Source organism: Micropterus dolomieu, linkage group LG03 (assembly GCF_021292245.1).
Source record: "Micropterus dolomieu isolate WLL.071019.BEF.003 ecotype Adirondacks linkage group LG03, ASM2129224v1, whole genome shotgun sequence".
NCBI lineage: Eukaryota > Metazoa > Chordata > Actinopteri > Centrarchiformes > Centrarchidae > Micropterus > Micropterus dolomieu.
In genome coordinates this window covers 18293851-18320125 of record NC_060152.1, presented here as the reverse complement: position 1 = coordinate 18320125, position 26275 = coordinate 18293851, and the positions used below count along the sequence as shown (strand labels likewise).

Genomic DNA, 26275 nt, shown 5'->3' with positions numbered 1-26275 from the left:
CTCATCAAAGCTTTGGGGGGGGGGGGGGGTTAGTGCCAAGCCAGAGTGGAGTGGGTTGCTGGGTTGGGTGCAGGCTTCAGAGGGGCAGTGAAAGGGCTTCCAGACCAGACGTCTTTATGTCCAGCTCACACCTGCACCTCTGAACCGCTGGACAAGCCAAGAGCGCTTGCCTCCTCTGTTGTCAAACCGTTCTTCAGTGTCCTCCTCACTGCGCAGACAGGAAAGAAATATAAAGGGGAAGTGCAGAGAGAATGAAACTGTGGACAGTACAACTTTTTGATGAGCGTATTATTACAGTGTTTGCACATGTAGCTGATAGCACTCCTCTGTGCAGCATAACAAAGTATGCCACTTGTCCAATAGTCAACATGACTCACATGATTTTCGGTTGGCTCGGGATCGTCTCCTCTCCCGAGGTTGCGTCCGCTGTCCGGGCCCCTGAGTGGCTGACCTAACAATCCTCTCCATGATCTCATCTGCTGTATCATCTGTGCAGTTCACTGGGTCATCATTGGCAGAGCACCATGGGGGAACACGCCCTAAAACAATAGATCATAATGGATACAACAGGGATATTGTATGGTAGGACATCATCAGCATACAAAAAGACTAAATTCAGCCATACAAGTATTGGACAAAAATCTGTTGATGGCACTCAGGATCACCAAACTTTTCATCCTAAGGGGAACATGAATGTGTAAACTTTAATGGCAGTCCATCCAATGGTTGTAAATACATTTCACTCAAAACACAAACTTGAACGTATTGTGCATCTAGAGAAGAAGTCAGGGATCACCAAAGTCAATACGGATTTATCATCTGGCAACCATGAACGTCTGTACAAGATTTCACAGCAATCCATTACACATACCTGTTGAGAAATTTCAGTCTGGAGCAAAGAGCAGGACAGACTTACAGACATTGCCATCCCTAGCGCCACATTACCAGTTCTAGTGAAAGATTAGCTTAAAGGTTTCAGGTAGAATTACTTTAGTAAACTAAAATGCTCTTGTGCTGCTGGAGCGGTTATGGCCCCAGAGGAATGCAAATCAGTGTAGTGTAGTGGCTGGATGATAATATAAAGGCTCTGTAGGGGCTGTATCAGTGTAACATGTTTATGAGACTGACCTCTGGTGCTGCTGGCTCTGGTGCGAGTACGGAGGCCGGGCACCGTGGATGTCCCACTATCTCCACCCTTCGGGCTACTCTTTAGTACGGCCTTCATGTTCTCGTGTTCAGCTACATCTTCAGCATACTGGATACCCTGAGGTTGGCTCTCCTGTGTGTCTGATGGGGCACCGCCAAATTTACCACTCTGGAGGGGGAGGGGGACACAGGATTACAATATCTACTAATATATTATTAGTAGGAGATGGTGAAACTCAGGTCCATGCTCTGGCACTTTGGGGAAGAACCATGAGGAAAAGCTTTAAATATTAAACTTGTCACACAGGTTAATCTTTACTAGTGACACAGCACTAACACAACAATTAGTCATTTCTAAGAGTCAAAAGTGCCACATACACGTTTAAAGTGATACAAACAAAAAAATTCAGAACGCCCTTTTCACCGTGACTCTCGCCACAATGCAGACATGCCAGTTTCAAGGGTTCAGCTTTGAGTCGCTCTGAGGTCTATTCATTTCTACCAGGAAGAAATTGCGAATCCTCCTATTGAGACTCTCTCAGCACTTCAGCTGACATCATGCGACCAACTTTTTCCCCCCTCTCCTTGTGATCACCTTCAGGCTTCCTCATTCATTTAAGGTCACACTAACACACACACACAGAGCACCTGTCTGATGACATGTCTTTTATTAAACCTACAACATACCAGTTATTGTTCAGTTATGCCTACACATTCTGGTTGAATATTAGTCACAACAAAGTTCACATGCACTTGTTTGCACACAAACTTACACCCCTACCTCACTATCATCGTCATCCTCACTCTACAGAGAGGAAAGGAAATGGAATATCGTTGTGAATATCGTTTACTGCTGGTATCAAGTGAAAACTTCATCTACAAAGTGACAGTTTTTTAGGCATTCTGCTTGATAATCATACGCTACAGTTATCTAATTGGTTTTGCAAAGGTTGTAGCATTTCCTCAAATCATAAAGAAGAATGTAAAACTTGATTTGAGGAATAGTCCAACATTTTGGGAAATACTCTTGCCGAGAGTTAGATGAGAAGACTGACACCATGCTTTATCCAGCAATTATGAAGCTGGACCCAGGAGCTGGTTAGCTTAGCTTAGCATTAAGCCGGGACGGAACGGGGGGAAACAGCTAGCCTGGCTCTGTCCGTAGGTAAAACAATTAGCCTACTGCAACCTCTAAAGCTCACTGATTAACATTTTATATCTTGTTTGATCCGAATAAAAAACATGTGTTTTTAACTGGTGTTATTGGTAGTCAGATTTTGTTACCTTTGGGCAAACCTAAGCTATGTTTGTCCCCCTGCTTTCAGTCTTTATGCTTGGCTAAGCTAACTGGATGCTGGGTCCAGCGTCACTTTGAACAAACAGATGGGAGAATTGTATCCATCTTCTCATCACACTATCAGCAACAAACCGAATACAGGTATTTCACAAAATGTAAAACTATGCCTTTAAAATTGCTATGAGATTCTCACCCCCCCATACCATAGAAAACACCGCACATATGTTATAAGCTATAAAACAAAAGAGCATATTTGACTGAGCATCTTTATAAGAGTGTGGTTAAGGTGTTGGCCTTGTTATTTCTCCTTCAGGGACATCCAAAGGTTTGAATTTTCACACAGTGATTGAATTATGGTCCCTTTGAAGAGAAAGAGGCCCCTGCCATGGCTCGCTGGGGAGTCTGCTCCGAGCAGACGACTTAAGGGATTTTAATCATGCAGGGAGGTGTTTGCTCTGGCCTTTCCAAGCCTGCTGCAGCTACAGAATGAGATACACTAAAAACAACTCACTGATTGTTGTTACAGTAACATATACATATGAATACCGAGAAACTATGCTGATGTCATTACAAATGTACGCCACGTCTCTCAGAAACGGCCACGTTTGGTGCTTTAACCAGATTAAAGACAGAACCAGTATCTAGGGATTGCTCATATTGTTTCATAGAATTGAGTAGGTACAAACTAAACAAAGACAAGAATCAGGAAATGGAGAAAGTGTGTGTGTGTGTGTGTGTGTGTGTGTGTGTGTCTTTGTGTGTGTGTGTGTGTGTGTCTGTTTGTGTGTGTGTGTGTGTGTGTGTGTGTGTGTGTGTGTGACTCTTGCTGGTGGTAAAAAGCACTTACATCTGTTATCATTTTTCCCCTGGTCTTGTTCCTCTCTCGGTGGTTGGCCCTCTTCTGTTTCTGTTGTAGCACGCGCTCTCTTGTTGTGCGATACTCCAGGGCAAATTCACTCAGGATCTTGCTAAAGCGATGAATGCTGACCTCACGTACTGCATATATCGGATGGCCCAGGAACAGCAGAAAGGCATGAAACCTGTCGATGTGTAAAGAAAACATCACATCACTGTGCAATGATCCTTTGGCAGAATGAAAGTTTAAATAAAGTAACAAAAGTCACCATGAACACCGAAACATTTTTGAAAAATGCCTTTGAAACAGATATAAATACTAGCGACAATATATGAAGTTTTGGCATAATGGAAGAAATGTTCAATCTAATCCTGCATGGAGTCATTTGATCTAAGCCTGAACATACCTGTTGATTATTCTTCGGTGTACAATCTTCAAAATAATGATTCTCTCTGCACAGTCTTTGAGGAAGTCTGACATTTTTTGTTTCAATGCCGGTTTCATCTCATGTTTCGCAATGACCTTCAGGTGATCCCATGATGCTTTGCACCTTCGCTCCATCTGGGCCAGATTGTCTTGAAGCTGGTCAAAGTCCACCTGACAACAGGATCACAGACAGAACTCACTACAGACTGTTATATATGACATTTGAATTTACTGCTGCAAGTAACAAACTGTTACTGTGGACAAATCATTTAATGACTAAATAATAACTAAACAAGGCGAACCTTGGTCAAGCGGGTGATAGCTCCTATCTCAGAGTACAGGTCAGTGCTGTCTGGAAACTTCTCGACCACGATGGAGCAGGCGTGGTGCAGCAGGGACTGCTTGTGAACCGTGTCCTTCACCTCCGGGACTTTCTCCAAGTAACTCAGCTCAAAGCCTTTAGCCTAGAGATGCATGCATACACAGGAACACAGTCAGAATGTAGGACGGAAACAACTGTCTGGAATTAAAAATCAAAAGCCCCTACTCAAGGACCAAATTGCAGTGAATTTCCTTTTTGGCACAGTCAGAAAAAGGAGCTCAATGGAGTGTAGATATGTAGATTCATTAGGCTGGTGATTATCAGAAACCACAATCTACTACAGACCCGACCAATTGTTCTGCTCACCATGGCGGAGCAAAAAAAAAAAAAAGCCAGAACATATCATGAAAGACATAATCCCAACAGGATCCCCCTTGTTCTTCTGCCAGTTTTAAATGGCTTACTGCAAACTATAAATGTGGCCATTATTTATGGGAAGTACTTGTTTTGATGTTGATGACTTATGTTTCCCTTTTGCATTTTTGGATCTCATATTCCCAGAGGTTCACTCATACATAGACGTATGCACCAATGCAGTCGCACAAAAGGCACACGCAAGGCCACAGAAAGTCACAAAGTCAGAGACGCAGAGGCAAAATTGCCCACAAGCAGACGAACAAACACAAACTGTCAGAAAACACACAATAACACAACCTCCCTTCCCCTTTTCCTCACAGAGAGAAAGACAGACTGACAGACAGACAGAGCCAAGTTCATCAGAGGCCTTCACAAGTGCTTTTACTGTAGAAGGACAGTTTCTGGTGCAGTCAGGCAGCACATTCTTCTACACATAGAGAGTCCACTGTTATCCTTGCCAAATAAATATGTTGGCGGGGAGAAAGGGGAGGAGGCGGAGCATGGGAGGAAATGGAGGAAGTGAGTAAAAGACAGAGGGAGGGAAAGTGAAAAAAGAGGAACCTCTAAGCTACATATGTCTTGAGGGTTACTCACATTAGTGCTGTTGAGAAAGTTCCCTATGGCTAGCAACGTGGTCAAGATATAACGGAGTGTCTTGTTTTTCTCCAACTGGTCCATCCCTTCCTTCAGGTCTTGCAGGGGCTCTGCCACTTCCTAAAAGAACATAAAATTGCAGGCATGAAGCACATTAATTATCTTTGCCCTGTTCATGTTTCTGCCAGTTTACTACAATTGTAGAAATCAAAGCCTGTTTACAGATCTTGAGTACTGCCACTGCATATGTGAAAAAAAGTTGTATAAAGCCTTTAGTAGCACCAGAGGGAGCTGCTTGAAGTCTGATAAATTGCCTCAAGTGATGTCGATTGAGGTTGGGGCTGAAAACTACAAGCTTGAAAATAAGAAAGGAGTGCTGTTACCAGACCTCTGTAGCCCGCTCCTCGTCTCTGCTTGAGGCTACATTGGTCATTATTTGCATAACACACCCGAATCTCTGACTAAACTGTCAGCCCTCGAGTTGCATTGAAGAAGGAGTGGAATAAAAAAGATCTCTGGTTCTGCTTCATCGATGCTATTGATCATGAGTCTGACAATATTAAAGGGGTGCAATGCCAAATTGGTGGGATACTCTTTTGAAGACTCTTTTAAGCTCTTTTAATAGTTAAAAATGTTATAAAAACGCTTAATCACTTTCATGCCAGGAGTTAGATAAGAACATTAATACTGCTTTCATATCTGGACAGGAAACATGAAGCTATAGCCAGCAGTCAGTTAGCTAAGCTTAGTATAAAGACTGAAAACAAAGGGAGACAGCTAGCTTAGCTCTGTCGGCTAGCCAAGAAATAGTGCCCCGTGAAACAACAAATTGTTGTTTTAGTCAGATTTAGAGGTAATGTTAAGTAGATTTGTTAACTTGTTGTTACCAGGCGACTCCTCTGTTTCCTGTCTTTATGCTAAATTAAGCTAAGCAGATGCAGCTTTATATTCACAGTACAGACATAATAGTAGTATTGATGGAAAATATACTTAAATGCCTTGTTGCAGAGTTAGATGAGAACTAACTTCATTAACTAAGGGCATTTAAGTTTTTTTTTCCTCCAAAATATTCCTTTGATATTATAAAGTAAAACAACACAAAAAGAACTGTAAAGAAGAAAATAAGTTCTGAACTTCTGTAACTTCCCAACATGTGATCTATCTGCACTTGATTTAAGTGAACAGGAATGTGTCTGACCTTCTCAATAAGCTCATAGTCCATCTTGAATGCCCACAGCTGTAGGCGAGCAGACAGCTCCGTGATGGAGGAGAGGGTGAGAAGGAACTGTTCAGCGCTGCCTAGGGGAATATCAGGGTTGACCAACTGAGCCTCCTGGATCCTCTGCTTCTCCTCCTCTGTCGGGATCATTGTCAGGATTTTCTAGGAGAGTGAGGAAGAAATGAGAGGAGGTGAGGGGAAAGGAATAGGCTTATGCGATCATTCATCAAGTCAGACATATCAAATGTTTTTCAATACCTGAGTAAAATTTTTAAATAATATGTCAGGGGGTAAATCACAGAGAGAGAGAGGAAACAAACAGATTCGGACATTTCTATTTTTTTTATCTGAGATGTTTCCAATTTGACATCTGCTCAACTTTCAATGTCGCTTTTGTTGTCTGACTGAAAGTATCTCCAGAGACAAAAGGTGGAGAGGAATACTCCTCTCTGCTGAGACTGAACTCAAGGTGAAGCTCTGAAAACTATAGATTATATAATACCAAAGGGACGCAACATTTATCATTATCTGCTGATGTGAAGTCCCTCAAAAGTCTATAGTAAGGTTTTTAACACGAGCTGAAAATATGCCTGTGGAGCTAACCTTTAATCATCGCTGTAATTAATTACATGAGAACAGCCATGCAGCCAGCCATGCAGCCAGCCATGCAGCCAGAAAATCATATGATATGTCAACGTTGTGGGCCACCCTATCTAGAGGAGTTAAATCTCTCTTGTTTGAGGAAATCCATCAGTGTACTGAGTAAATATTATTCAAGAAAACCAAGTTTATTTTGGACCCAGTGAGCTTGAATGGGTTTTTATTCGATGGACTAGACAGTACTTATAATATGCAGTACCATTTTAGATACAGTGTTTGTCTTGAGACTTAAATCTTTGAAATAGCTTACCTCAATCCCTTCCTTGTTCAGTGCGTACTCATCAAAGTTGAGGATAGCGGTCTTGATGGTGCGGGGAGGAGGTAAGACAGTCAAGCCGATGTTTATAGCATTGCTGCGCTTTGAATCCAGGACTATGATTTCTTGTCGTTTGCCATCAACAGCTGCTTTCTATGAGTGATACAAAATATGATCATAGGCTAAGGGTTCAGATTTTTATATTATATCATTTATCTTGAGTAGAGGAAGCAGTTCTTAATGGTTTAAAGATGCACTACACAAAGTATGTGTAAAAACACACCGACCTATCAACCTTTATCACAAAATGGAGATGTGACAGAGAGCATGTTGCAGTAACAACCTCACATAGGATTTTCAAGTGACAGTGATGGCTTAAGTGTTGTGCTACTGGCAAAATTAAAAAAGGATCTTCCTTTGGGGAACATTTGCTCAGTTTTTTTTTTGCAATTATGTGCAACACTGAGAAATAATCTTTGAAAATTTGATAGTTTAACCAAAGGGTGGTGCTACAGGAGGACTTTTATTAAAATAAAACTGTATCCTCTTGGGAGTATGAATGAACAAAAAATGCAAATTAATGAATGGACAGAGATACTAGTAAAGAGCTCAGTAGTCATCATTTTCCTATTTTGTGAATGACACTTTCCAACTCATAGGTGGGCCCATCTGCTTAGTATATTCGTATCTTCTCTCTAACTACTATTGAGAAGGGTTTTACCCATTTGAAATGGTTGTCCTCATTTATGTGAGAAACCCAGGGTGACAGTAGTTTGCTCAAATTTACCACTGAGTTCACAAAATGATCCTTTCAAATATGGTCGCAGATAGCAGGAAATCCAGAGCTATGTGAAAGAAACCAAGACAAATCAGGACCACTGCTTTCCCCAAAAGTATATCGTAATACTGTATGGTTCTAACTTCTGCTGTAACAGCAGTACAACACCAAGTTACCTTTGTGACAGGCAGCTCCTTGGACTTGGACTCAAACAGCTGTTCCAGCTTGGACGTGTCCAGTTGAATTGGCTCCAGTTTGGACCAGAGGGACTCCTTACATAATTTATGACTCTTGCACTGCCAGTCCATGGGACGCACCTCGTTCCAGAAGAGACGGATGGTCTTCTTCTTCTTTTGGAAGAGAGGCATCTCCCCTCGACTTAGCTGAGGGGAGGGCGGAGGGATAGGGGCCATGAATGGCGGGGGTGGAGGCATCATTTTGCCAAGGATGGGAGGAGGAGGGGGGCACCCAAACAGGGGCGGGGGTGGTGGCAGGGCAGCATTGCATAGTGGTGGGGGAGGCGGTGGTGTCAGGTCACCTGACCCAATCACAGTGTCCATATCTACAATGCCTACGTCATCCTCATCCTTCAGGTCTGTGAAGTCCATTTCTTTGATTCGCAGTTCCCTGGGTGTGGCCATCAGCTGATCCCAGATATAATCTGACTCTTTCTTAGGGGGTAAGGTTGATGAGGCAGCAGTTGATGATTTGTCCGTCTGCTGCTGCTCTTTTGAGGCCTCAACCTCAGGAGGGGACGTCAGGCCTTTGACCAAATCTCCAAACTTCTCCGCCACTGCTCGGACACTGCCCTGGTTGTCCAGATGTCCCACCTCCATTTTTTTCACATTTTCTTCTCTGGCCTGTCTGTGAGCCTCCAGTGTGGAGATCCTGCTGGCCAAGCTGGCCACAGAGGAGTCACTGACCTCTGCCTCTTTCTCACATTTACAGTTTTCTTTTTCCGTTTCCGCTACATTCCCTTCATCCTTGCTGCCTGTCTTCTGAGCGTAGAGCATGTCCAGCATGAAGCGCTTGCTGTTGAGTATTTTGTTGCACTGGTCGTTCACGTCCGCGTCTTTAATGCACTGGGTCCATTGGCCTGTTGAAATAATGTTGACATTGAAATATACATAGTGGATTATCAAAGTGAGTGAATAAAATCATCCATCATACCTGCTTCAATGTCATTGGTGAGTTTCTCCTCCCGCTCCTCCCTCTCCAGAGTGCTACTTGTAGAGGAGATACTGGACGCGGAGCAGTTGTCCTTCTCATTCACTTCCTCGTTCTGTCTCTCCTTCTCACTCAGCAGTACACTGTCTTCTATATCCCTTTCCGTCGGCTGCTCCTTCTCAAACTCCTCCTCTAACTCAACATCCGCCTCCACCTCTGGCTCGTCCACGTCTGCTACGTCTGCTACCTCCGCTACCTCCGTTTCTTCTACCTGCTCTTCCACCGCTACCTCATCCGTGCACTGTTTCTGTTCCTCAAACTTCTCCTGCTCTTGCCTCTCTTCTTTCTCCATGCCTGACTGTTCATCTGATGCCGGCTCTGCCACTACATTCTGGCCAGACTGAGTCTCAGCAACATCCTCTGTCTTTGCCGGCGACTCTGTCTCAGTCCGCTGCTTGTCTGGTTCCGGGGGAGGTGTGGGGGAAGGTTCTGATACCGTTAACTCTGGCGCTGGACTTCTGGTCCTGGTCTGTGGGTCAAGGTTTGGCTCTGAGATATGTTCTGTTCCTGGAAGAGAAATCAAAACAAAGTGGGGGAAAAAAATGTTACTTAGACTTCAGCTATGTGCCCTTTATATTATTATCTGATAGTATTCAGAAACTTTTATAATTAAAACAGCTTTCAATAGCTTCTCACCAATCCTAAACTGCACCGAGAGATTGTCAAAACTCAACATACATATTCAGACTGTAGAAGTAATTCACAAAGCAATCATCAAATTCTGTTACCATGGCCAATGACTGAAAAATACTATGTGAGTGGTTGAGAGAGAGAAAAAAAATCGTTTAATTTGAGTTTAGTCACCAAAGAAGTACATTTTAGAAAAGTAAACTACTGTCATATTGAAAGAAACAAGCCTTTTTGATTGCAGCCATGACAAATGACACAATCACTGAGGCTGTTTAATCAGAACCTCATTTCAACCATTTCAAAAGTGTTAATGCCAAGTGTGTGTGACAGGTGCACTGACAGCCAGAATTGCCTCTGCAGTCCAATGTTACAGTCTATACAAGCTCACATCTCGCAGCTTCACTAATAATGAATAAATGGTTTGTGAATATCATTTACCTGACGTCTGGTGTGCAGCGGCGACGGTCTCTTCCTGTGAGATAATAGGCGAAGGTGTGGGACAGCGGGACACTGAGCGGCTGGCAGGGTTGGAACTCAAACACAAAGTGATCTCTGTCCGTCCTCTTGTTGGCACTCTGGGGCGCTCCCGCTCAAACTCCTCTGTAGCTAGCCTCTCCACAGCCTTGTATCTGCAATAACGAAATGTAGCTTAAGCCCAAGACCATCTATAGCAGCTATGATACAATGATAAAGCTTTCAGATAACTGCACACTGTGGTTTAGCTGCATGCTGGTGTGTCCTTAATGTTACAGCTGATTAAATCTCAATTTAGTCATTTTATAGCTGTGGTATAATCAGATAGAAACACACTTGAAATGGAATGAAAATTGGCATTGTTTAGCTTTATTTTCTCAAAATGAACAACTAAATGATTGTCGGGAAAAGGCTACTCAAGTTTTAGTGGTGTGCATTCTTATAGTCTTTTAAGCGTAGAGAAATTTATACCATCCTCATTTTATAACAGGCCTTCAAAGAAGTTGAACAATTCAAAATTTGTGAATAATAGCCACAATGCCATTATTTATGCTGTGAACAAATATCAAATGTTTGTTCTTTTCCTGGGTAATAATGGAAATTATTGAACTGCAATTCCATTAATCAAGGACTCCAATAATGTCAAATGGCATTACCAAAGTGCTCTTGAACATTTTCGGCTAGTGTTTACTTATCTCAGGTCACACATTATTTGTAAAATTTAATAAGATGCATGTTCCTGTTCACAGTGGTGAAAAAAATGTAAGGGCATAAGAATGAGCTATAAATTATACATTGTGCACACATTCACACACAGACACAGTCAGAGGGAGATAACTGGACCACGTCCATGCCAAAACACAATTACACACTTGTCCTATTAACTTTAGGATGTCTTAATGGTGAGCAGGCCTGAAGGGGCTCTGACACTTATAATTCAGCCTGAGGCTGGGTGAAACCAATGTTACATCTGCTATCAATTTGAAAATAGGATTTCAGAGCATTCAAAAACCTCCTCAGTTGTTTGATCTTCCTTCACAACTGCAGCATTACTGTGGATCCATGTGAACCCATGATATAAAGTACACTCACCTTTCGTCTCTGGCGTGTTTTGCTTCTTCCCTCTTGTCTACATAATCTCGACTGAGATAGAAAGACAGAAACAGAGCCAGAAGAGAGTAACGAGAAGACTATTTAGGAACAGTGTTTGTAGTATGTACAAATTAATATTTTATTTAAAATCTGATTATTGCTTGATTTTATGGGGAAGAGCAAAGAAAACAGATCACCATAAAAAGCTAAGACAAGACACCTGAGCAGAACATTTGCGATGAATTAGTATATCTAATGATCCTTATAAAGCTTTTATCAGAATCATGAAAGATTTGTGAATATCTCTCCTGAGTCAAGACTGGAGGCACCTGTTCTTAAAATTACACATGCCAACATGTCTTTACTGGCTCTACAGCTGCCAGCAGTACAAATTGAAGAAATAATATATCCTCTCTGGCATGAAGTCATGCAGTGATTTGTGTGATTCGTGTGGTGAGACTAACTTGAAGCGGTTCCTCTCTTCTCTTTCGATTCTCTGCAGACGCTCCTCTCTTTCCACACGTCTCCTCTCTCTCTCTGCAGCCAGAGATTCCTGATGCTGTCTGTATGATGAAGTCAGCAAGCCCCCTAAACCAGGTCTACGGGGCAAAGAGAAAGAACAAACGTGATTACGTTCATATATGGAGTGGTGATTGGTTTGCTTTTTGATTTAGGTATTTGCACATCTGTTCAAACAGGAGCTTTCCAGATGAGGCAAGCTTTTAATCAACTGTATCTACAAAATGTTCTAGCTGTGGAAAAGCTGAGATGCCAACCTGTCAACCGGTTTGGATTCTGGTGTGCAGGTTGCTGAACTAGTGAAGCGATGGATGGGTGATGTGTGAACCTGGTGCCTGCCAGGGTACGGAGTGCCATTGGCACTGATTCTGTTAAAAGAAGGGGAAAATAAATGCTTTGATCTCTACTACATTTCTACTGAAAGACAGAAGAAGAACATCAATTCAAGAATCTGTAATGATGAGGTGGTACGAATTGCAATGTCATACTTAGTAAGTACTGAGTAAGAGAACAGTGCTCTTAAGCACTTCTCCCTAGGCATCTGAACAGCCTTCCTCTGAGAAAAGCCATACCCATAAAACTTTGAAAGGTTAGATGGCATGGCAGGTGCATTGCTCATCCATGAAATGTACATGGGGGCAACCTTTTACAAATTGATCTTTTCACCAGACCTACAGTAGGCTATATGCTTTTCTTAGAGGCTTTGTAATTGCTGCGTGCACATTTGGTTCTAGAACAGCACAGAAACAACCACTGGAAACATAGTAGTGTTCAACTATTAGTGTTGTTCTCAACTGCAAAACTTTCGGGCAGACTGCATTATGTGCATGTGTTAATTTAACTCACAAAACCTCAGAGCCATTACACATCTCGTCCCTGCATACTCTTGTTACACATGACCTGTTGACTCCTGGTCTTACCTTTCAGCCCAGCAGGGCTTTCTAGCTGAGTAAGATGTAGGAGAGTTGTTTATGTCTGTCAGACTGAAGAGGGAAGTGAGAAAAAAATGAGAGTCAGGTCAGCCACTCCAAAGGTTAAATAATTAAACGTTAGTCACTCAAACAAGATAGTGAGACAACAGTCGAAGGAAGGAGGGCTGTAACACACCACACACAGTCGACAGGGGCAAGAGAATAGCTTTGTTTAACCAATTCAGTGGGCTATTTAAAAGGCAGTAAAAGCTAATGTTAACGGTTTTAGAGGCTTTCACTTTTTTTGTCCACGGCATTGAGAACAGAATAATTTATGCTTAGATGGCACTAGTGGTACATAATGAGGGACTGCTGTGCCCTCTGGGCAGAAACATGAACAACTTAGAGACAGTGACTGTGACTCATGCTAATATTTTAAATTCCTTAATGCTTTGAAATTATTTAGTGAGTTATCTTGGATTAACTGTGGCGCAGAGCCACAATGAAAGACAGATGAGTAGTAAATGTTGTTGTGTGTATACATTCTAGCAACTGAGAAAAGGAAGTGATTATGACTTTCCTTTTTCTGGTACAGTATGTCTTTGGAAATGATAGATGCAACATAAATCACATCTGAAGGGGAAAAAAGGCGCTTCTGGCCGCTATGATCAAGAAAAACATTTTTTAAGGATGAAGGAGGTAGAGAGGGACTAAGCTACAGCATGTCCAACAGAAAAGATATTTAAACTAGAATTACTATGTGATGAGTGCTTTTACTCTTGTGGTGCTTGCAGGTGTCTTTGCTGAGTGTACAGTGAGCTACAAAGAGACACAGACACGAGTGATGGGGAGGACAGTGTGTTTCCACATTGTGATGCGTAATGGTCTGGGTGTAACACAAGTAGATGAACTGTAGCTCCTGCCCTCTACCTGTAGTGCCTTTCTCTGTCCTGGCCCTTCTCCCTCTCCTCGGCCCCAGACACCTGGCTCTGGTTCAATTCAGGGGACGGAGGGGGAGGGAATATGGGTGAAGTTGGGATAAACCGACACTGAGGGTGTGCAGAGCCTGGCACTCTACTCAGAGCAATGGAGTAGGCACAGTCAGGTGGCTTGGGAGGAACACAACAAGGACTAAAGGTCCTCTTTTTAGGTGCGACGGACACAGGAGAAGACGCTCTGGTCATGACGCTGAGATTTTTTCTCTGCCCTTCAGGGTCACTGGCTTTAGGGAGGATGTTGGCCATACACTTTAAGTTCAAACACATGTTAGGAGTGTCTGCTACAGCTGGAGCCACACTAGGATGACAAAATACAAGAGAGTAGGAGTCCAAAGGGAATGAAGAAAATAATCACACTTTTAAATGGTAGAAAAACTAGGGAGGAACTGCATGAGGAAAAAGGGGAAACTGTATCACGCTTGGGAAACTAGTTGGCCTAAAATACCTGTGAGCACCCTGTCTAGAGGACTCAGTGACTGGATGACTTTCATCATCTGCCTCTTCCTCGTCCTCCTCATCCTCCTCCTCCTCTGCCTCCTCCTCCTCTCCTTCCCCCTCCTCTTCCTCCTCTTCTTCCTCTTCTCTGTGGTGAGAGGAGGGGTCGAGGGTTGAAAGGAGAAAAGGGAGGATGTAGGCAGGCGGGAGGGGAGAGAAAGTGGACAGAGACAATATGAAAACGCAGACAGCAGAGGAAGGCATGGGAGAGACAACACACAGAAATGAGAAACACTGAAAACATGCTTGCTAGGAGAGACGACGCCTGAAAGATGTATGAGAAGGTTAGTAAGTTTTGACCACAGGCTTGCATGACAATGTCTCAAAAGGTTAGAAATGGGTAGGCACAGGCAACAATTACACCTACATTCAAGTGCAATTTCTATGGAAACATTAATACAAAAAAATGACAAATATTAAAAACATCTCCCAGTTATTTAATTTGTTCATTAACAAGTGTTAGGGCTGTAGGAGATATCTTGTGTGTGTTTGAAATGATAGTCTGGAATACATTGTCCTACAGGAGTCTGTGGCCATTTGGCTATTTGGATCCCTCTTGGTTGTCTGGATTTCATTAACAACATGGAAAATGGCGATCTTCAAAGGTGGCTTGAATTTCCTGTGATGAACTGGAAGAAGCTAGTCTGGTATCAAATGACATACTGGACTGAATTTAAGTATACCTAAAGACCTGACTGCAACCAGGAATATTAGTACATAGGCTACTTGTTAATGTTATAATAACAAATGATAGGGGATTGACTTATGTGAAATTAGTAAAGACATTGATCAGTGGGAATTTCTAATACAAAAAGCAAGGTGACGTATAAGTTCAAACTTCAAGCCTTTTTTTCCCCCTCTTATGTATGACCTGTAATAAAAAGTGGAATAAACAATTTCCATAAAAGGAACTGTCTGGTTAAGTTTTTCTGGTGTTTTTATATGGCCACGCTAGTGTACAATTAAATAAGACTGCAATTTGAGTTTGTGTAGTCACAAAGGTTTGTCGTATATAAAACAGATGGCCTTGTGGAGTTTAAGTTTAATGCACTCTCACTGAAGGAAGCAAGACTTGAGACAGAGAGCAGATAGCTCATATCGTGTATTTACAGAGGCTTCCTCTTTCCATCAGTGGCAGGAGAATGTCTTTCACAGTGGGAAAATTAATTTAAATATAATTTTCCAGCAACGGTCTCCTCTTTGCCCTTCTTTAAATTGCTATATAATTAAATTCTCTGCTTCTGCTGTAGACAGAATAGACACATCTCTCTGAGACTGAAATATAATACAACACTTGCAGTTAAGACATTTCCTGTGAAACAGAGTTATACTCCGTGGGCCCAGGAATAATTTATGATTCCTTTTTAGTCGCTGCTATCTCTCAGGGTTTAAAATATAAAAGATCAAAACAAACCCTCCTGGCTGAACTTTTAAAAAATCAGGATCAGACCAAGTCAAAGCGAAAAAGGAAGCAAGGATAACACTTATTTTCTTCCACTTTTCCCTCTGTCCTCCCCCCGCCTTACCTTTCACTGATGTCTTCAACGCGTTGGCCACCGAAGGGCAGGAGGCTGCTTGCATGAGGGCTGCAGGGTGATGCTGGGGCAGAAGCGTGGCCTCTGCTATTCTGGAGGGAGTGTCTCCGGCTGCGTCTTCTCTCCAGGCCACGCCTCTCGTTGGTACCACCAACACTGGCCCGTCGACGGTCCTTGCGGCCGCTGGGAGGCAACTGGGATTCATCGTCTCCATCCTCATGGCGGAGAGTCATCTGAATCAAAGGCATCACACAGAAAGTGAGTAAATAAATGGTTTGTTTGCTGTTCATAAACACTTAATTTTTGGCTGCTGTATGAGTATGCGAGAAGCCATGTGACCTATGACCTATTATGAGACACACACACCTATTAACATTACGTTACAGCTGGTTGTTATCTAATAATGCGGGCTGTGTGGGGTTCCTCACCTCGTAAATGTTGAACTGTTCAACGAGGTCAAGGTCAGTGCCTTTCCTGCTCAGGTGTCTCTGGGCCATGGCTTCGATGCCCTTCTCCTCCAGACAGTCCACCATGTCGTAGTACGAGTCCTGGTCCGGGAGGCCTGCCAGAGTCTAAAACACAAACACATCCAATAAAAAAGAAAGAAAAATCTTCAGAGATTTAACATTGTCTCTGTAATATTTTAGAATAACTGTGAGAGAACAAAAATGTAACAATGAAAAAGGGAGTAAAATGTTTTACCTTGTATTGAAATGTAGTCTATATGCTAGCCAAATAAACCTCAATCAGTACTATCTCATGCGCTGTTATTGTCTGTATTTTGACTCCAGTGTAATTAGATCAAAATGTACTTGTGCACAGTGAAACGCAGGAAAGGTTCATTATGTACATGATACTGTACAATCCATACTTATTTTTAATTAAGGCACATTTTAGACACTTTTGTTGCTGCAGTAATCTGTTACAGTGACTTCTTCACTTAATAAGGGGGGCTTAAAGGAATGATAGTTGAGCAATCACATGAACATCCAGATTGAATTTGCAACTGATTCAATCGAGCTGACAAAGAGGCCTGATAAGATCACATTTACATCTCACATGAGCAGACTTTTCCCCAAATCCAGATAAGAAACACAGATGTAGACTGCATTTTAATACAAATTGTAAAACGGGCTTCAAAGATAGAGACCCAAAGACACAAAAATACTCTAAAGGAGCAGAGCATGTTACAGGATAAGTAATTGGTATACTGTTAGTTGCTTGTTCTAGGTGGTATATAATTACTAACCTTATTTATGAGTGTCATTGCATACACCAGCAGCTCTGTATCCACTCCATCCTTCTCATCCAGGATCTCCATGACGTTTGACCACAGTTTTATGCCTGCAGTAGAAAAATGGCATTTAACATATTAATACATAACTACTCCAAAAATACAGCAAAAACCAGCTACCTGTATTTTACGTAAGCTAGATCATAATAAGGTCTGAACTTATCCTAATTTTTGCACCTCCACCTGGATGCAGGAAAACAAAAATAGTTTTGTCATCTCATTGCTCCATAAGGAGAAATGCCATCATAGGAGTCTCCCTCCAGAAAAGTGGCAGTGGCAAAATAGAGCAGGCGCAGACTTGATCTCCAGTGAGAAAGAAGCAGCTGTGTGTGTCAGCCACAACGGTCAAGTCCATCCCCTTCTCATCAGGAGACTGGGGATCATGTTTGGTATTCTTGTGTAACATCACAAGTGACGGGATAAGACTGAGCTGAGACAGATGGACACCCGAGCCCTGCAATGCTGATGCTCAACCCCCTGTTGTACGCCGCAGTACAATGTGGAGCCTTTAGAGCGGCAGGTAACTCAACCTTACTGTAGACAGGAGTTGCAGTCTTTCTAAATAAGCCTCGTTCCATGCATGGTGAGGGAGCTGCTTAGGACAACTGATCTGACTGCATTGTAACAGGAGACCGTGATCTGTGGTCAGCTGAGCAGCACTACAGCCACCGTTCATGGCTTTTATTAGTGGAACTGAAGGAAATGTGGAAATTTTGATATTGACTTTAACATCCCAAAATACCTGTAAAAGCACCATATACACACAATTCTAGTAAAAAGTTGATTTAATAGAGCTTTGCATTAATTTCTCTATCTATATTTATGACATGTCTGGGTCTGTTTTTTCTGGTTTTGACAGTGTATTAGGTGTACTAGTTTGTTCACTCAGCTAAGTAAACTGACTGGCTCGTTAGCCTGGGCTCTTACCTCTTTTGGAATCCACAACATTCACAGCCTTTATGAGAAGGGCGGCGTTAGACTCGGTGTACTCCACAAACACCAGCAGCAGCTTTAGGGCCGTCTTCACCACCAGACGGAACTACACAAGGAGAAACAGTTAACAGCCAACACAAAAATCCCAATGTGACGACAACCCCTAAATCCAAGCACATAACACACAACCCATTTAATTTCAACTGTAAACTTTATGTGTATCAACAAGACACAGACTAACAAATGGTATCATATTGGCATATGAAAGCTTTTCCTGTCTGAACCGTCTTGAGAGGTTTGATAAGAACTTTGTGTGATTTTGAGCCAATATTAAATAGACATTTAACAGCTCATGGGAACATAATGTTCTGTACTCAAATAGTATGGAAATAGCATATAAGGAAAAATTAAATAAGGAAACAATCAAAATAAAATACAACTCCAATACTCTGGAACAACCTACAAAGAGAGCTAAAACAATTGGAGAGGAGTTTAATGGGACTGATACAAAGCAAAGTTCAATGTCAATGTTAATTAGCTTGAGAGTGTAAATCAACATCATGTCATTGGTGATAAAACCATCAGAGTTGATTTAACACTTCTGAACAGCTGCCACATTGAGCCACTATGAGAGTCAGCCACTATGACTAGACAAGCAACAACCCAATGATCATGGTCAAGACTGACAACTGATAATGAATATTTGCCATATAAAATGATTGGGAAGACGGGGTTTTGATTAAAAAAAGCAAGGTGGATGCCAAATATTATTTCAATATTCACACAGGAAAGCAGAAAAGTAATTAGTAAGAACAGAAAAGAGTAGGGAAAGAGAGGGTAGTCAACGTAGTTCCCTCATCTGCTGCAAATATGTTGCACATCTCAAAATCTGGCCACTAGAGGGCCAGGGGGCCACAATGACTGGGGGTTTGATAACCATGTTGACAAAGCAGTGAGGACTTTGGTATGACCTTTCAGATCACGTGATCATTTTAATTTTGTCAGATGGTGTTGCGGAGTTGATTTTACAGTATATCTGCTGTGTAGCTGTGGTAGAACTCTTATGTTCATATTCTTTACCTTGGATCCGACCAGGGTGTAAAGCCACTGGACCGTTTCATTGTGAGATATGAGGCCATTCATCCCATCCACATACAGCATTATTTGACCGAGAGCTGAAAAGACAGAAAGAGATGGACAAAGGAAGAGATGGGTTTTAGTTAATCATCTGCCATTTCAGTTTGTTTTTCTTTTTGTCATTAAAAACCGACTGTCGTTGTCCTGCTCAGCACCCAAAATAACTAGAACAGTGAATGCTTGCTCTAAAGTCACAGTGTCTGTTTTGAACACTGATCATGAATGTAAGTTGAACCCTTTCTTTCCAAAGAACGTTTGTGTAAATAATGTTGATGAAAATTTTAAATAAAAATTTTAACATGTAACCTTAATGACTTCAGCCCATCCTATCTGTAAGTAGGACCTTGTCATTTGTATGTGACACCAAAAACTGATTTTTAAACAATTTTCTCCTGTGGTAGTCTGCCTGTATAAACCTACAAAGATACAAACAAAACGTGTGTATTGTTAGTAAAAATGGTTAATGGTGTTCCTCTGCCTATCATAATTCAAATCTACATACAAACTGGAGCTGCTTTGGAGATAAAACTTGTTAAAAATCACAACAATTAGGTTAACCTAAAAAGAAAAACAGCACTAGCCCACTCATCCCTCAGGTCAGTGGACACAACTGGATGGAAAATATTTGAGCAGAGTGCCTCAGTGGATGCTGACTTGACTTCCATCTGTAACAGGATACATAAATAAGAACATAATAAGAGCCAAGGGATCTCAGTGGGGGGGGCAGTAAAAGTATAGGGCTTCTGTTAAAGAAGCAGATGGGGGAAGGGAGACAAAAACCGCTGGACAGGAGTGGAACCAACAAAAGCTCCATTTTAATATGTGGTCTTTTTTTAAAAACAGCATCTCATTTGCTCTCCACACACAGGGAGTTAATACATTCACAAAGAAGACCGCAGCAACTGGATGAGCTCAGCTTGAACCCGCTGCAACTTCAGGTGATACATTAGCTGACACGGGGAAAGAAGCTGAAGCATAAACATGTGAACACATTGAAAGTGGAACATTGGTGGAAGGCCTGTTTGACTATTTCTTGGCAGAAGCTATGATTTGGGGGAGGGGGGTAATACCTAAGAAACCTTTCCTGAAAAAGTCATGAAATTGCTATCTGACAAAAGGTGATGAGCTTGAGCTGATCAAGTTCAGAGATGTATGAGTAGCTGGAGGATTCTTCATGGACTGCAAAGGATGATACACCAGGTGTTTTGAACTGTAAAATATCTAGGTAGAACTAACATGAAAACAAGCAGAGTTTAATCTTTGACCAACAACTACATAAAATACTTCAACAGACAACTCCTTAAAAGAGTGCCACTGAAGCTCCTTTGCCGTGTTTAAAACAGTTTCTTATGACATGTTATGATGAGAGGCTGCAGAGTCTGTCATATATTTTTCCTTTCCTCTTCTCTAGGGGTGCATGAAAATTGTGAATATGCTGTAGATAAGCCAAAATTCCCAGGTGCAGCTGCCGTGTGTACATGTGTGCATACGTGTGTGCGTGCGCTGACGGCCCACTGCTGCAGTAGCAGCAGCAGCGGCGGCGGCGGCAGTTCATCTTTTATCAATCAGGGTTAATTACTCACAACATGTCAGGTCAGAGCATTCCTAACAGTCCTCTCCTGCTGTGAGCTCAGAGCCGTGTGTCACAGCAGTCAGCAGCATGGACAACATGGCGAATCAAAGCAGACCACATCAGAGTGTGTTTATGAAAACATGATTAACTCCCTCAGTCAGCGCGGGCCAGAGTGTCACCCTCTCCTGTAACTCCCCCACTTTGTATGGGACCACTGCTGACAGCATGAGTGACAGCACTAATGACATGATGTACAGCTGGTCTACCGAGTCCAGAATGGATTCCTATGGTAAAAAGGATCAAACTAACATGTAAAAAGTGGCTCAAATAATAATTCTTCATACACAAACGCAAACAGCTGTGACTTCTGCTGGATGAGTAATGAGCCACACGCTTCTTTTCAAATTGGTAGCCAATGTCTGACCCACAATATCATTCCAGTGCAGACTTTTATCTCTTGTGTGCACCTGTGTACAGTATCTGTACCCGTGAGGTTTTGAGGAATGTCCATTGAAAACAGGGGTGAGAAAAGATAGGTGGACTTAATGAGGCTTTTAAAAGTGTTATTACACAACACGAATGTTCAGCTGCTGACAGACGAGACATTACTGATTGTTCCCAAAAGTCAACCACAAAATGAAATTACTTTTAGATCATTTCTGACATGTTATCATAAGACATCATTTCAAGGTACCATCGATGGTGGCCTTTCCTCTTAAGAATGTAGCCAAGTAAAATAAAATCAGAATGAACGTCTATATCACATGTCAATTTAATATAGTGAGTAGTTAAGATACAGAAATGAGATGATATTCAAACACTTATTAACCACAACAGAAACCACACAAACACGACCTTTTCTCTCAGATTCATTAAAACTGCTGCTTCATGGAATTATTCAATGCCAGCTGCACAATTCAACTTTGAGTACCAGAAACCGCATCGACTGCAGTTACCCTGTGAACAGTTAGGTAAAACGATACTGTAACGGTTTAAAAAAAACTAAATTACCTTTAATTATGGGAGACTGCAACCTTCAGAGTCTGGTCAGAAACAGTTTAAAGGAAACATCTAATCACTCTCAAAAAGCACATTTTTGAACTTCAAATGGAACACACTTGTGATTAAATTAGTCATGAAAGTGCTCCAGAAAATGAAAAGTAACCTGTGTAGTTGCAGTTCAGGCTTTGAAAGTGTGATCAAATCATTATACTACGCCATACCTTCCCAGCCATATCTCTTTGTGGATAGCTGAGACTCTGGGTCCAGAACCTGGGATTTGTTTTAACGTCTACAATAGAAGGTCATCAATAACTTTGGAAGAGGGTTAATAAAAAGAACATGTGAGTTACTGAGTCTGTACAGGACACCCTCCACTTCAAGTACTGATCTGGGGCCAAAACTCTGGGCCTCCCTTGGAGTAATCATGAGCAGCTCTCCCATACCTCACACAAAGTACAACAAAAACATTGCTTAGGCCCTCTGCATGTATGTCACGTAATGAGATGCTGGCAGACAATGAGCGTCCTCAGAAGCACGGCTATTAGAATTTAAATGTAAGCCATTATAGGAAAGGATAGCCGAGGAAGGAAAATTTAGCTAAAAAGAAACTTGGAAGTGTTAAATGAGCAGCCTGGCACCTGTGCAGCACTCTCACACTCCATTTCTTTCAATACTTAACATACATTTGCCTTAAGAGTAAACAGATCATTTGAATGACATCGAGCTACAGAGGGGAACCACTGCGCGGAAGAGACAGACCCTGACACAGTAGTGTCTGAACCAGAATTCTGCGAGAAGTAAAACCTTCAGCAACTGAGGTCTGGTGCAAGTGTTTCTTCAGGGCCTCTCCCTCTCATAAACCACAGCAATTATCTTCCACAGCCCGGGGAATGTGCAGGAAGGGCAGCTCCCTGACCACTGCCGAGGTGAGAAGCACTCTGAGGTCTGGTAGGTAGCACCAACACGAGCCAGTTGACCCATACGTAGACATCACTTTTCCCCCCTTTTTTAAAAAGACAACCTTATCTGTGAAGATGCAAGAAATCAACTCAACAGCTTCCCTCTACAAAACTGCTCACTCCCCTTCCACTCACCACTCTGCCACTTTGGTTACACTTCCATGAACGGAATTTATTAAAACTGGGTCAGCCAAACTGTCTGTCAGTGTGCAACATTTATTTCACCAGGACTTTGGGATAGGGGCCAAATCTCCATCCCATTCAGTGCAACTTAGAGCCCCCTTATCTTGTTATGCATTAGTCGGCAGCTGCACTCAGGTCTGAAGTGTGCCTCCCTGTACCCACATGAGCTGGACATGCTTTACTGCTACTACAAGCCTGGAAAATACTTTTTTATGTAGATTCTTGTTCTAGTATATCACTATAATTATAGTAAATTATTTGCATTTCAAAAGTGGCGTGTCCACACTGCATTCTTGGCAGGACGCTAGTCACTAATTTTACTATAGTTTTTCCCCACATTGTGCCCAAGCACCACAATTTAAGTAAACATTTAAAGGTGGAATAAGCGATTCTAGAGAAATCCAGCACCGTGACAAATACCATGATATAGAACGAAAAATGACACAGCAAGTAACCTAACTAATGTTAGCTAAGTTGTGGGTTAGCATACTTAGCATACTACTGCTGCTGCAATGCTAACATGCAGAGAGGACGAGACAGTCCCAGAGCCAACACACCAGCTCCAAACAGCAATCCTCACAACTCTCCTGCTGCTATAGCTAACATCACAGCAGCAGCATGTCTTGGTAAACTGGAAAGTAACCTGAATGTCCGTGGGCAAGTCATTAAACGTTACCTGACACAAAAATCATGGTAGGAATAGTGTTGTGTGGCGGGGTGCGGGCCACTTTTTCAGTGCACACACAGAACAGAGCAGCTAGCGGACCATGAGGAAATATTCACTGAATTTGACAAAAACACTTGTATTGTATTAGAATTGCTTACTTCACCTTTAAGTATAAATATATATATTTTAAAATATATATAAATATATATTTTATATATTTTTTCAGCTCAACAAGCTGTTAACACAAAATTGATGTATTAAGTTGTTACAGTAAACATGTTAGCTGCTGTGAGAAAAATATCTAGCTAGTCCCCAGGAAGTGTGCCATGCATTGTTGCCTGCTATATTACCGTGAAAGTTAACCAAAACATTGACCTACAGGACTCTAAAAAGACTCTGTAGAGATGAGGGGGACTGCAGAGTCAGCTGAGGATTCACCGCTTTAACATTACAAGTTACAAATTGTTAATGTGTAGATATTAATTAGTGCAGTTTTATAAAATACTATCTGTTCGGATGTTTTTCTGTCATCGGTGTCATAAAAACAAATTACAGCATGCCTCTTAAGAGTCTGTCGGCCATAAAAAGTTTACTAATCAGGCCAATAAAACAACTCTTACTGTATATGAAATGGATAAGACATGTTCATGGGTTATGTTTCTTTTTTATTCAGTTAATCAACCCAGACCATTAGAGCCAGACAAACTGCCTCTGCCAGGCCAATTCCAGTCACCAAGCCGACTGCCAGACTTACATTGAGCACCATACAGTAAAACAACAGGGGATGCTTCCATTTTCAGTCCTGACTACATGATTACATGATTTGACACAATTTACTGTGGGCCTAAGCCCAAACAAATTCCCCAAAGACAAACAAACAAACCTAATGGAACAACAGCATGAAGTAAGGTTGGGGAGTCCCTCCAGTATTTAGCATTAAATTCAATTTGATTCTATACTTTTCTCTTACTTCTGTATTTAAGACATAACACTGATTATATATATATATATAACACTGATCCATTAAAGGCTCTACTGTACTACAGATTTTTTAGAAAATAATTTTAGGACAATGAACAACTGGGGAAAGCCCAACAGATGAGCTTTTCCCATCCCATCCAAGCAGGGAAGACTTTGGAGAAAAGCTATTGCATGACATCCACCTACTTGTAAAGTGAACTGAAAGATGAGCTGCGGTAAATTCTTACTGCTCTTGAGAGAGTAGTGGTGTGATTCGCTCTGGTTCTGGCCAGCCATTTGCTGAATTCAGTCCCGAAAAACAGTCAGCTCACAGGAATCAGCCATAAAAACCCACTCGAATGCTCAGGATTTCTGCCCATGAGCTACATTACTGCAAAAGATTTATTTTTTATTCCAAATTATAGTTTATATATCTTAGACAGCAAGGTCAGAGATGATAAAATAAGAGCTGGAGAAATGGACCAAATCAAACATTCTTATAATATAATTGGCCTGTATACTGAATTCTGTTACAGTAAAACAGGCTGCAGCGCAGGGTTGTAATTCCACTGCCAGTGGGTTTGCTAAGGCTGAAACCTTCTACAGATGAAGGGAGAGGAAAAAAGGGGGAGGCAGAATATAGGTCAGGCAGGTGGGGTTGAATTGGGTTCAGACGCAAGTGGTCTGCTCATGTGTGGGGAATATGAAGGGGTCTGTAGGGTCTGGCACAGGGGGAGGACAGGGTGGGATATATCCGGTAGAAACAAGGCTCTAGGCTTAACCAAAAACATGACAGCGGGGTTGTGTTTTTCTATTCAGTTAAAGGTTGACTGGTCAATTCTTTCTTTACTTTAAACTTTTAATTGTTAACCTGTATGTAAAGGGTGTTAAAATGACAGGTGGGGTTATTTTTCCAATGACATAAAACAGTGCATTGAGAATACAGTAGTGTATGTTTTAGTGCAGCACTGAGTATGTCAATCAGTTTGAAAGCTGGTGATTTAATTTCATAGAGAGAGGACATGCTGGAGGCAAAGACAAAATGTTGCCAGTGGACCAAAGAGGGTTGAGAGGTTTTAGGCTGAAACCCATGTGAAGACGCTAAATATCATTGGCTTTCTCAAGAGGATGTTGGTGTTTATTTCAGTGGTTAACTGGTACTTTTATAATGAGGTAAACAAAACAAAATGTTTCCTTGTCGAGTGACATTTAGAAAATAACCTGCGCATTAAAAAACGTAAGTGTAAATGAATTAACCTTTAAAAGTAGAAGAGCGGTATCATGGATGTGAGTGAGCGTTTTTTCAGATTGGAAAGCTTTGAACAAAGGGGCACGAGGAGCAGTGACCGGCTCTGAGCGTTGCAGGAGATTGGGTGGAAAACATGAACGTGTACCCATGGGATCTCATTACAAAGCAGGAGTTCAAGTTTCTATTGGTACGACAAGGGAGATATCCTTCTCACTCCAAACACAGCGCTTGTCCACATGTGTGTCAGTGGTTCCTGTGTTGTCCTACCCTAATTTCCTTTATCCTAGAAGATTTAACAGGTCCTTTGCTCAACTTCTATACTTCTTTCACTCTTGCACAATCACACAAACAAGGAACTGATCACACCTATAATAACCAGCATGTAAATTTGCACAAATCCACTCAAGCCAGCCAAGACAGAATGGAAAATGTTTATCCAGACGATGGGCCACATTAAAAGGTCCCC

General features: G+C 41.8%; 1 protein-coding gene across 4 annotated transcripts in view; it reads right to left on the bottom strand.

Annotated features, from left to right (window-relative positions):
- Positions 1-29: 29 nt before the first annotated feature.
- fhod3b (formin homology 2 domain containing 3b) overlaps positions 30-26275 on the bottom strand; it is a 95591-nt gene continuing 69345 nt past the window's right edge. Inside the window, exons 6-28 of one of the 4 annotated variants that reach the window (XM_046045567.1) lie at positions 19160-19254; positions 18074-18185; positions 17102-17196; positions 16281-16424; positions 15844-16085; positions 14268-14405; positions 13755-14120; positions 12834-12896; positions 12171-12281; positions 11859-11993; positions 11395-11445; positions 10267-10457; positions 9142-9705; positions 8148-9067; positions 7188-7346; positions 6257-6439; positions 5059-5178; positions 4028-4189; positions 3706-3896; positions 3291-3483; positions 1129-1315; positions 378-539; positions 30-208 (exon numbers count right to left, since the gene is read on the bottom strand). In XM_046045567.1, coding sequence (XP_045901523.1) covers positions 126-208; positions 378-539; positions 1129-1315; positions 3291-3483; positions 3706-3896; positions 4028-4189; positions 5059-5178; positions 6257-6439; positions 7188-7346; positions 8148-9067; positions 9142-9705; positions 10267-10457; positions 11395-11445; positions 11859-11993; positions 12171-12281; positions 12834-12896; positions 13755-14120; positions 14268-14405; positions 15844-16085; positions 16281-16424; positions 17102-17196; positions 18074-18185; positions 19160-19254 — 4667 coding nt within the window. In that variant the 3' untranslated portion in view covers positions 30-125. The remainder of the gene's footprint in view (positions 209-377; positions 540-1128; positions 1316-3290; positions 3484-3705; positions 3897-4027; positions 4190-5058; positions 5179-6256; positions 6440-7187; positions 7347-8147; positions 9068-9141; positions 9706-10266; positions 10458-11394; positions 11446-11858; positions 11994-12170; positions 12282-12833; positions 12897-13754; positions 14121-14267; positions 14406-15843; positions 16086-16280; positions 16425-17101; positions 17197-18073; positions 18186-19159; positions 19255-26275) is intronic. The other 3 variants (XM_046045568.1, XM_046045569.1, XM_046045570.1) reach the window with 3 other exon arrangements.